Source organism: Gigantopelta aegis, chromosome 13 (genome assembly GCF_016097555.1).
Source record: "Gigantopelta aegis isolate Gae_Host chromosome 13, Gae_host_genome, whole genome shotgun sequence".
In the NCBI taxonomy this organism is placed as follows: domain Eukaryota; kingdom Metazoa; phylum Mollusca; class Gastropoda; order Neomphalida; family Peltospiridae; genus Gigantopelta; species Gigantopelta aegis.
The window spans coordinates 30,263,256-30,276,709 of NC_054711.1; the positions used below are offsets into that span (position 1 = coordinate 30,263,256).

The 13,454-nt window shown below is 36.0% G+C and overlaps 1 protein-coding gene across 1 annotated transcript; it reads left to right on the top strand.

Moving 5' to 3' along the window:
• The first annotated feature begins 6 nt into the window (after positions 1-6).
• Positions 7-13,112, top strand: LOC121387032. Its single transcript, XM_041518040.1, has 3 exons — positions 7-629; positions 4,532-5,138; positions 11,960-13,112. The coding sequence occupies exons 1-2, from the start codon at positions 8-10 to the stop codon at positions 5,098-5,100; spliced, it is 1,191 nt and encodes a 396-aa protein (XP_041373974.1). The 5' UTR covers position 7; the 3' UTR covers positions 5,101-5,138; positions 11,960-13,112.
• The last annotated feature ends 342 nt before the right edge of the window (positions 13,113-13,454 follow it).

Genomic DNA, 13,454 nt, shown 5'->3' on the forward strand with positions numbered 1-13,454 from the left:
GCATAAAATGCATGTGAATAAATGTTACATAATGCGGTTCCTGGGTGTAACCTGGCTCGTCTTATGCATTGCATATTATCTACACACATTCATGTATCTTTCATTCGTTCAACTGCACCACGAGGCTTGTCCAGACGTTCTCGGTGGCATGACGTCAGGCACGTGGAAAACAAGAGAGCTGACGTCACAAGAGCAGACCGAAATTGATACTTATATCAAATTCAGCAGAAAATATTTAAAGGACAACTATGAAAAGTCTGACTTAAAATGTGGAAATCTAACATACAAAAACACTCGTTTTTATGTGTGGTTCCGTATTTTGTGCAACCCCAATGGACCAACGCCATGTTGTTTTAAATACAGATGTGAGAACAAAACTGTTGATGAATGTAGGGGTCCTATGACCTTTGACCTCCGAAATCGCATTCACGCTGAATACTCAAAATGGCAACCGATGGACAAGAGATGTCCTGTGAAGTTATTTGACTCTCAGAGTGCCTGTAACTTGCTGAAAGGATCAACCATCTACGTCTTTGGAGATTCATTAATGCGACAGTTTTACACATCTTTGTTAATGATTATACGTGGTGACTTCAAGACAGGCGCCTTAAAAGCAAACACTTCTGAAAGCAAGTGCTCTTTTAACTATAGTGGGATTCTTCTTCTTCTTCTTCTTCTTCCAGCTCTCCGTCATTGACCCTAGTAGCTTCTCGGCTTCGCCTGTTTTAACTTGTACTGCTGACAGCCTACTTTGTACCTACTCGATGTCGCACTTTGCAACGATCTTTTTATGTCCAGATCCACCTGACTATCGTGCACACGTTGTGCTAAATACTAGTATTGCCTCTTAGTCCGGGGGCTGAGGGGAGCCCTGTGTGCAATCATGTGTCTCCCCTAGGAGAGTTAACAAAAAACTTGGGTGGACATCGCAGATCATGGGCAGAATGGGTTAAATTCAAAATGGCGTCCAAGATGGCCACCATATCATTAAATCAGGTATAACTTGCCAGGGAATTGATCTAGATTGATAATTCTGGTGTCTTCACCTAGTTTTTCAGGGACAAGGAATCCAATTAAACCCCGAGACATTATTAAAATAATGGCGAAATCTAATATGGCTGCCAATACGACCACCGCATCATTGTTTCCTTGTGACTTTTCACATGTTACACCGAAATTTATAATTTGTGTGTCTTTACTTAGGTTTTCAGGAACAAGGAATCCATTGAGACCATTCCAAGACATTATTACAACATAGCAAAATCCATCATTGTCATTGTTATCTTTTTGTAACTTTTCACATACTTAGGCTAAATTGATATTTTTGTGTGTGTTTACCTAGGTTTTTGGGGTCAAAGAATCCATTGAGACCATTCCTAATCCCAAGACATTATTACAAGATGGTAAAATCCAATATGGCTGCCAATATGGCCGCCCGCATCATTGTTCCCTTGTAACTTTTGACATGTTACCCCGAAATTATTAATTTTTGTGTCTTTACTTAGCTTTTCAGGAAAAAGGAATCCATTAAAACCATTCTTATTCCCAAGACAGTATTACAAGTTGGCGAAATCCAATGGTTAGTACAAGTAGGCCCCTGTAACACTATTAAGCATGTTGACCTATACACTGGTTGAATTGATCCTGTATGTACTGCACTGAGTCAGATGTAGGACTTTTACACTGATATGTAACCTTCCAATACGACTCACTTATGCTAGTAACAACTCGCAATTTCAAGGCCCATATGACACTCTCACTTTTTTTTGTTTACAAGATTGTGATGATCTTTGTGTGATTCTATTGGAGAGGCGCCGGACTTAACTTCATGAGGACTTTGGTGTGACTAAGTGCATCATTTGTCAACATACAGAAATCCAGAATCGCAGAAGAAGATCATAGAAGCCGCAAAACGTCGAGGGGACATTGTTTCAGAGAAACTATAAAGGGTTGATCCTGATCAGTTTGTGTATTATGTGGACAATAAATGTTATAAATCGTACACACACAAGAAGACTCTGAATCGCCAATTGGTAGCAGAAGCATCGCAGCCATTTGAATCTGCTGCCATTCAAGAAGAATCCCTCCCTGAACGTAATGAACGCCCTGCAGCAATGTCACTCGTGTCTTTTTGACAAATGAAGTACTTATTCACATCAAAGTCCTCACGAAGTACAGACCGGCGCCCCTTCAGTTGAATCCAACAAAGATCATCGGAATTCTGTAAAAAAAGGGAGAGTGTCATACGGGCCTAGAAATTGCGAGTTGTTACCAGCATAAGTGAGTCGTATGGGAAGAATACATATAAATGTACATATAAGTCCTGCAACTGAACACACAGCTTCCATGGCCTACACTCTACAGCCCTCAGTGCAGTACATACACGATCAGTTCAACCAGTGTCTAGGTCAGCATGCTTAATAGTGTTATAGGGGCCTACTTCTACTTACTATTCGATTTCGCCAATTTGTAATAATGTCTTGTGATTAGGAATTGTCCCAATGGATTCCTTGACTCACAACACCTAGGTAAAGACACAAACATTATCAGTTTAGCCTAAATATGTAAAACGTTACAAAAAGAACAATGACGTGGCTGCCATTTTGGATTTTGCCATGTTGTAATAATGTCTTGGGATTAGGAATGGTCTCAATGGATTCCTTGTTCCTGAAAACCTAATTAAAGACATACAAATATTAATATCGGTGTAACATGTGAAACGTTACGGGAACAATGACGCGACGGCAGCGTCGGGAGCCATATTGGATTTCGCCATTGTGTAATAATGTATCGAGGTTAAAAATGGTTTAACTGGATTCCTTGTCCCTGAAAACACTAGGTGAAGACACCAACATTATCCATCTAGCTCAATTCCCAGGCAAGTTATACCTGATTTAATATGAATTTAACCCATTCTGCCCATGATCTGTGATGTCCACCCAAGTTTTTTGTGTACTCTCCTAGGGGTCCCCTACTAGGATCAAGAGTGAAAATGAGTGGACGTGATTGCACACAGGACTCCCCTCAGCCCCAGGACTATCTACAAAGATGAATGTCATAAATCCAACAGCGCTGTTTCGGTTGATGTAAAACACGGAAGTCGCTTGAAGTCGTCACCATTGGTTACATACCAAACCCTGACTTTGACTGCAGATTCAGTCAATACCAAACTGTATCACAAAAATTAACATAAACATACTGTTTAAGATATATTCTTTGTTTACATTAATGTTTTGATTAATTTGGTTCTTATATTTAATGGTAAACAACATTAAAACAATTATCATTTCTAATTGGGGATGGGAGAATCGAAGGACCACCCCCATCCACCCCCATCCACCCCACCCCGCAGAAAAGAGAATTCCGCACCAAGGAGAAAAATAATGCGGAATATCCATATTAATAAACACACATTTTATTTTTTGCCAAAAAATATACATTTTGTAGGCATACATACATATTTATATATAAAATAATATAATGTGCACACTGCGGGGAATGGTATGTAGCATCGGGTTACAACCGGTAAAATTCTATAGTAAATGGGTAATGCATGCATAGCAATAATATACAATAATAACATATGTCATGTATCAATGTTGTCTGTTCTATGCGTGGTAGCAGTTTTCAAATACTTACACAATTTAATTAGCTGTTTTGAATTGTCGCTGGACAGTAGTTGCGTTAATTTAAATGTTGATGGTTTATTGTAATAAAAAGGTTTAATATATGTATCTCTTATGTTACTGAAGAAAGGACACACTAGAACAAAGTGATATTCGTCTTCTACTACATTCATATTGCACAGAGGACAAATTCTATTATTCGTGTCAATATTGTTGTATCTGCCCGTTTCTATAAAAAAAAATATGGGAAGATAATCTATATTTACTCAAAATATGTTAGGGGACAGGTCTAGCATGTCAGACATTTATAACCTTTATATTTAAATTCTATACAAAATGTTATTTGCATTATTTGCTCGGGTAATGGGACTTGAAACAGGATAAAAATGATGGTGGCAATTTTCGCGTTAAATTTTTACACCTACTGCGGTTTGCAAAATGACCATTTCTTCAAAAATACTTCGAATACAGAGCCTATAATTCAGGTTTGTTCATGTAGATGACCGAAACATATTTGGTACAAATTTCAAGTGAATCTGAAACCGAAGAGCGTGGGGCATTTCTTGATTTGAAATTGATGTCTGCAGTTTATTTTACGGGATGAATCAGACAAACGTTATTAACGAAACCAAAAAGCGTGATTTTAAAAATGCTTTGAAAGCATCAGGAAACACGCCAAGATAGCGCTAAAGAGGACTCAATATTCCAAACATTTTTGGGGGAGGTCCCGTATACCCCCCCACCCCACCCCCACCCCCACCCCTTGATATGCTGGTTACGGGCCAGTAATATTCCAATTGTCGTCCTAATTGTGTGCCATTTATTTTGACGTCATTGAGCGAAACAAACTGATTATATATTCTCATATTTATTTTATGTTTTTATTTATTTTATTTTTTTTTCAGAAAAGAGAAAACAGTGTTCTGGGATGTACATTTACAATCACTATGGATGTAGTAGATACATCGATTTCCAACCTTCAGTTTGTAATGCCAGTCTCATATTGAAGTTTAGATACTACGCTTCGGTGAAGTCAAATCAAAGCGCGTTGCATGACGTGCTTCAACTCAAGGGAAAGAAAAAGTCCATGGTCGTCCTAGGAATCGGTCTTTGGGATTACTTCAACTACTCCCTCATTGTCAACGCCTACCTAGGCCCAATAGTACAAGCTCTTGTTAAACCTAGAAACAGCAGCTACAACGGCTGGCCAAAGATTCTGTGGTCGGCTGCCCAAAGTCTCGGGGTATGGAAATACCCTCATGTAAAAACCGTGGACAACGTGCACGGAAAACAATTCAATGACAAAATGGCGGCGTACTTACGTAACTTCAACATTCCAATCTTGAATGCGTTTAATATGACGGATGGTGTTACGAGTATGGACGGAACACATTACGGAATTGGACTGAATATGTTGAAAGCTCGAATCTATCTGAATTATATACAGGAATTGAAAGATAAAGGACTTTGGTAATGTTGCCCATATGTATGTATGCATATCCACGTAGGTAGGTAGGTATTTTACACACACGCACACACACACGCACACACACACACGCACACACACATGCATACATATACACATGCACACACACATACACACACACTGACACACACACACACACACATACACATACACACACACACACTGACACACACACACACACACACACACACACACACACACACACACCACACACACACACACACACACACACACATATACACATATATATATATATATATATATATATATATATATATATATATATATATATATATATATATATATATATATATATATATATTGTGAAACCCGCTATTAAGACCACACATGGGACTTAATAAAGATGGTTTTATTAGAAGGGTGGTCGTATTAGTGGGTTACTATCGCTCTAAGTAGAATCCAAATTATATACAATTATAACATAAGAAATAGATTGCAAATATCATTTATTTGAATTATTTACATAACAATGAAATCCATTGAACATGCACTATCAGTGAGCATTAAAACAGAATTAAGAACTGATGTCAATATGAATTTATGAAAATAAAACGTGTTTATTGGTGACTGTTTAGAAGAACATTTGACATTTCTATATAAATTCAAATAAAGATGTTATATAAAATTATATCGAAATAGTGATAACGACATTTATGTTTGGTTTTCAGCGCCTTGATACAAGTCGCTAAAAATACACAAACTCACAATGTTAATGTCCCCTCTCTAAATAACACTTGTTATTGTTATTGGTGTAAGAAACGAACTGACCAACCTAATTAAATAAATGAAAAAATAACTCACAGTATATTTTTTGGGTTTAGTATAATAGCGTAACTGCTGATGTTGTGCATATGTGCTTAAAAATTGATACCTTTGATATTGTTGAAAATTAAAACAGGAAAACCTCTGCTCCTAATAGGTGATTTTAATGCAAGAACAAGATGTTTACCCGATTACACTACGCTTGATAATAATAATAATAATAATAATAATAATATATATATATATATATATATATATATATATATATATATATATATATATATATATATATATATATAATAAATATATATATATATTGCACTTTTGTCCTACGCTATTACTCCGAGTTTCACGCCCTTCGACGATCTTCAGATAGCTGATAGTATCAGCTATCTGAAGATCGTCGAAGGGCGTGAAACTCGGAGTAATAGCGTAGGACAAAAGTGCAATATATATATTTATTGCATGCTCTACTCTCTCTTAAAGTATTGAGCACCTTTCAAGCCTTTAATGATAACCACCAGTATTCTATATATATATATATATATATATATATATATATATATATATATATATATATATATATATATATACAGTTGAATCTCTTTGCCTCGAACCCCGTCGGTGCTCGAGAAAGTGTTCGACCCATCGGGTAGGTCGACCGAACCATTTGGTCAACGTCTGATATTTCCGTAACATCAGCTAGAAAGTTGAATTAGATAGATGTCAGGACGTTTCGGCCCCAGTACGGCCCCAAACCGTTTCGGCCACTAATGAAATATACGGCGATCTAGTGTTCGTGTATACAGTTATATGCTGTAATTGGTATAGTAACACCGGTAATAATATAGATAAAATACACATTTGTAACATTAATTTGTCTTTGGATATTAATGCTTTATCAGCTGTTTACTTTCTGTCAGCTGAAGCTAGGCGAAATCAACATACCGTACTCGGCGTTTTAACCTCAGCTGGGTATGTAGTATATTTAATAAGAAACCACAGCACACCAGTAGTATGCAGTGTGACTGTTCATTATCTAAGGCCTGTACGTATCTCATGTATATGGCTTGAGTAAACGATACTGGATATAAACAAAATTATTAAAAAATAATTATCTGTAAATATAAACACGCAATGTGTGACATCTAAAAATCAATGGATATAGGACAAATCAATGAATAAATTTACTTTATTAACAAACAAAAAAATTAGTGCGAATAGAAACATGGGCGAAACGACTCGGTTAGAGGTACGAATCAACCCTGTTCAAAACGACTCGGGGTGAACTAGTAATAAGGGCGAAACGACCTGTTATTATATTATTTTGTTAACTGCAAACTTAAAAATATCATCATTGTGTTATATAACAAAATATCAGAGTGAAAGGATTTATTAGAAATTACTCCGATTGTGTGAAATAAAAGCCTTTACCGAAGTGATAATAGCTGAGTACCTCGCCCCTGGTTTCATTGAAAACTGGTCTGGTAGACGTGTTCAGATTAACGCTTCCCGCCGAGGCCAATTGTTTGATTGGTATCACGGTTCATCGAAAAGGCACCGTGACACTAGCTGTACTTGAAAAACTTTTACTGACACCTGCTGGCTGAACACACAACATGACAGGTATGGCAATGAAATGATTGCTTGGCTAGTGTCGCGATTCTCTAAATTATTATAATCCAAAGGTTGTAATAGCCAACTGCGCAAGCGCGGCAATTGTTGGTCATTGGTTGGTCGGTGGTTTTCCATTTGATGTATCACCAGTTCGAGGGAAATATAGCTAATAACACAGACGAGACCGATAATTTAGTTCGAGCAAAGCCTTATAGTCGACTCGAATCTGTCATTGACTTTGAAGTGAGTAATTTTGGCCCACTCTTTTTCAGATATCCACTGTGCAGTTGTACTTACCTGTAAGATTCAGACTGACCTTGATATACAAACTAAACATAACCAATGTGTAAATGACGTGTCAGAGTCAATTAATATCCGTAAATGGAACGCCAATAAAAGTGAAGAATGTATTAGCAATATCAATACAAACTTACTTCAATCACTATCAATAATTTTCGATGATGAATCTATCAGTATCCCAACACGTGTAAACCAAACAGTCAACACCCTCAACAAGCTAGTTTTGCACTCTGAACCATCTTAACATTCTGTCACGTGCCGGCACGTAAACACAGAGCTGGCACTTCGCCGAGTAATAAGCTACCCTGTTTTAGTAAAGGGTGTGAGCTTCTACGAACAAAATATTTTGAGGCAAAAGAACCCATGTTTCTCGAAACATAAAACTATAGCAAATAAAATGAGTCTAATAAACGCAAATAAATGCTATAAGAAAATTCAAATATATATTTAAAGTAAAGTTTGTTTTATTTAACGACGCCACTAGAGCACATTGATTTTTTATCTTATCATCGGCTATTGGACGTCAAACATATGGTCATTCTGACACGTATTTTTAGAGGAAACCCGCTGTCGCCACATAGGCTACTCTTTTACGACAGGCAGCAAGGGATCTTTTATTTGCGCTTCCCACAGGCAGGATAGTACAAACCATGGTCTTTGTTGAGCCAGTTATGGCTCACTGGTCGGTGCAAGTCGTTTACACCTACCCATTGAGCCTTGCGTAGCACTCACTCAGGGTTTGGAGTCGGTATCTGGATTAAAAATCCCATGCCTCGACTGGGATCCAAACCCAGTACCTACCAGCCTGTAGACCGATGACCTAACCACGACACCACCGAGGCCGGTATATATTTAAAGGGACATACCCTAGTTTATATACACTAAGGCATATTTAAAAACAAATTTAGAGCCGTTTTGTGATAAATGAAATACTACTTTACTTACATTTTATTGTTTAGATTATCCATTTCCGCACATTCGAAGTGTTTTTGGTCATCCTGGTGTTTTTAATATGACAAAATACATTTCTCATATTTTAAAAACGCACGTGCGTCTGATAAGTAACAGAGGGTGTATCACCATTTCAAACTCACAGACTTTTATTTCACTCAATTGTAAATTTATCCAAATATGTTACAGGTTTGTAGATTAAAAGAACTTAAGTGTTAATTTTCTTGGGTTGAAACTAGGGTCTGTCCCTTTATATCTTATTCTAATTATAAATGAGGCTATTAAAAACAGATGACCCCAAAGAATTCTATAAAATATTTAAAGAGACAAAAAGCAGGAAGTGTACCACCGGTTGTAAACTTCTATAATTATTATTTCAGTGAATTAAATAAGAACCTATCGGCTGATACAGTACCTGGCATAAATATTGATGATATCGTAGACCAAGTAAGCAACGATGATATTATAAATGGAAGGTTTTGCGAGGTCGAAATACTAAAATCTATAAAACAACTAAACAACGATAAAGCGGAAGGTGTAGATAAAATAATTATAGAATGTATTAAATCGATAGCGCATTTATTGCTCCCATTTAGTGTTAAACTCTCTAATATACTTTTAGACCACAGTGTGTATCCAGAAGTATGGCTGACTGGAATAATTATACCAATCTTTAAATAATCGGTTAGTTAATTTTATTGAAGAAAATAATGTTATGAGCGAAGCCCAGGCTGCTTTCCATAGAGGTTATTCGCCTACAGACCACTCATTTACATTTCATACACTAATTGATGTCCTGAAAAAAAAGAAACTATATTGCACATTTGTTGGTTTTGAAAAAGCTTTTGATATGATCCCAAGAGCACACCAATGGCACAGGCTACTGGAAAATAACATAAAATGTAAATTCTTTAGAATAATTTTTCAGATGTATCCAGGAATAAAATCATTAATGTTTGTGAATAACAATAAATCACCATTATTTGCATGCCATAAAGGTGTACGCCAGGGTGAACATTTTATTTTCCCTGTATTTAATTGACCGTGAAAACTATTTACTTAACCACGGCTGTGAAGGCGTTTCTTTCAATAACCCACTAGACATTGGAATACATATGCTTTGCTTATTGTATGCTGGTGATACTGCTTTACTAGCAACAAGTTCGACCAATTTACAACACACGTTAAATATATTCTATCAATATTGTAATATTTGGAAGTTAAAATAAATATTACAAAAACAAAAGTTTAATTTTTAATGGAAATTCTAAGGATTATACTTTTTAAGATTGAAAAACAACCTACTCTTTAAAATGTTAAAGAATACAAATATTTAGGTGTCACTTTTACTAAACCAAATAACTTTAAAAATACTAAGATTAGACTTGAACAACAGGCGACAAAGGCTATGTATTTCGTTCTGGCAAAAGCAAAATATCGCCATCTATCAATAGAGTGTAAACTCAAAATGTTTCACTCGATGGTTCTGTCAATACAATATTATTAAATGGCTGTCAAATATGGGGATACGAAAATAACTGGGATGCATCTATAACTGTCCAAATCAATGTTATTAGACACATTCTTCCTGTAAAAAAGCGACCCCATTTTTTCGTGTTATACGGTGAACTTGATAGAATGCCAGTCGAGTTGACTATCCACAAAATATTAATTTGTTATTGGGCACGAGTTATCTCAGCGAAACAGTCTAAACTATATCTATTATTACACAAATTAATGAAGAGAGATCATATTAGCAATGGAGCTAACTATAACTGGATTGCTGCTGTTAAAAATAGTTTAGATCACATAGGAATGAGTAATATATGGCTATCACAAAGTTTTCTGTCTGTAAAATTGCTGTCACAACAAATTAGCATAAGACAACACAACCAGTATTTACAGACCTAAAACCTACGAACTTTTCAAAAAACTAAAAAAAATTAAAACTTATCTTAATATTAGTCCTGAAAAACTATGGTCCGTTATGACAAAAATTTAGGACTTCTAACCATTATTTACCTGTAGAGACTGGACGTTGGAATACAGTTCTATTGGAAGATAGACTATGTACTGTTTGCGATGAAAACGATATAGCAGACGAATTCCATTATTTATTTTAATGTAGGTTTTTTTTTTTAAATAATACCCTGAAATTTAGTTTTTACGTCCATACTATTATATCCGACCAAATATATATACATTTAGAGAACTTATGAGCAGTAACAGAATAAGCACACTTAACAAATTAGCTAATTTCATGAATATAATTGTTCAAGTATTTAAACGCCCATAACAACAACAATACCCAACCATAATTACCATACTGTAACCAGTTAATGAAACTGAAGGTAAACATACAGTTATACCTCATATATTTTAAATCGTATTACATTATTTGACGTATTTAGTGTTCATTTATAAAACTTAATTTTTTACATCTAATTATACACGCTTATAGAAAATGAAATGCACTAAATATTTATATCTATATATTGTAATATCAAGATTTTTGTAAAAGTACACTGTTGTAACTGAAATATTCTGAATAATTATATTTTACAATATATCTCTATTCTGTTACATCACGGAATGTACTATATTGTTAATACACATATCTCTATTATGTAATATCATGTATTTATATTGTTAATACACATATATTTACAATGTAATACGATGTACTGTGTTTGTATTTGTATTCATATATGTACCAAGCAATGTATTCCTATTATTTGTATCCTCCTGTTAACCATCTTGTCAATATCAGAATATGTATGCTCCTCTGACGCCGTTGCATAACGGCCCGAGTGTAATAAAGTTTTGTTCTGTTCTGTTCTGCTCTATTCTGTTACCTACTGGATTAGTCGGTCACCTTGATGGAGCGATATTCCAATTAACAATTAGCTCCGCCTTGTCATGTTGGAATGACGGTGAGTGTGTGTATCTTCAAGTAAACAATAATACACACGTGTCGAGGCAACTTCAAAGAAATCAACGTGTAATCAGCCAGTGTGTTTCTTTACAAATGTGTTTAATTAGGATGTCAATGTAATCGGAATGTGTGCTGGCTTGTGGATCCCTAGACTAACTGCGGTATGGAAAAAAAATCAGCGCGTTACTTCACTCATTAATATTAACTAGGTGACAATATTTTTCGGAAATTGAAAGTACCGGTGTATTTTTTTTTTTTTAGATATGCTCCACAGATGAGATTAACATGGTTACTCTTTGACTGTACTACCTGTAGTTTGTCCCAACGGTTTCGGAATGGGATTATGCGAATTGAAAAGAGCACGATTGCAAAGGTGAATGTCTCAGAAGAGGTGCAGTCACCGTCGGAGAAACAGCTCTGTGGGTGCATGCAAATCATGCAAAGGAACGCACTAAAAAGAAAACTACCAGGCATACCCGCCTACGGAAGTGACGACGAGGAAGATGGTGAGGTAGAATCCTATCTGAAAAAGGATGCAGTCTTGTGATACGTGTGGTCTGGTCTTTAAAGATGGAAGCGACTTGCAGAGGCATCTGCGTTTTAAAACATGTGAGACTGAAAAAGAAGAGCTGTCGACCGATTTGGAAAACGTAGGCATACACCTCATGGTGGAACGTGAATTGAAAATCAATCGTGACTGTTTCGAAGGCAAAAAAAAAGAAGAAAAAAATAAGAAAATACCAAGATGCCATCGAAAACCCCCGAATATTTGGACAGAGTAGACGACCATGATACTGATAACACCAGGGATCTCGCTACATGTCATTAGCGATGGCGGGCACGCCATCTCTTAAGACTAATTTCCAATACGTCCACCATCCATTGACAGCGATAGTAATATCCGCTATCCGTTTATTTAGGCCGCCATCCAAAATCACAAGTCATGCCATCGTCTTGAACTACCAGAGTAATCAGGTTCATCTTCGTTTACAAGACATTTTCGAAGTACTTCTACCCTGCAAATCTTAGTTACCATCCCTTCCTATAAGTGGAACCAGCTCTACCGATTCCCTCCATCCCTTTCCTGAATACTGGAGAGACCACTGAACACGAAAACGATGATGATAACATTCACCTGTCAGTATTACAATGGAATCAGATTAATATAATATATTTGTAGTGACTATATGTAGACCAGTGATTGTAATTTAGAAATAAATGAAAACACCAAACCCACATTTCGCTAACCCAAACAAACTCCGCCCGAATTGATGGACGGATGGGAGACATAGCAACTTAGTTTTGTTTTTACTAAAACTTCACTTCTTCTGTAGCAGTGATATCGCAACCCCTTTATCTTCAGTAGTTCAGCCACATAAATGTAATCTCGAAAGGCAGTAAAAAAAACAGGAAATGTTGTTTTTTTTGTTGTTTTTTTAACAACGCACTCAGCACATTTTATTTACGGATATGTGGCGTCGCATACTAAAAATAGTTGTAATCAAATGTTCTCTGTATACATTTTAAAGCGAATGTAAATAAAGGCACCAGAGGTCATGTACCCTAAAATCTAATATAAGTTAATAGCAAGAAAACAGGTGTTAGAAATTCGTACATGAAATATCTAATTTCAAAACAAACTCGTACCCACCTATACACTTACATCCATCAACCAATGCACAGACCTACTAACAACACAATAAATTAAAATAAACAGTTGGAAGGAAGAAATTAAGGAAATGTTTTATTTAACGAC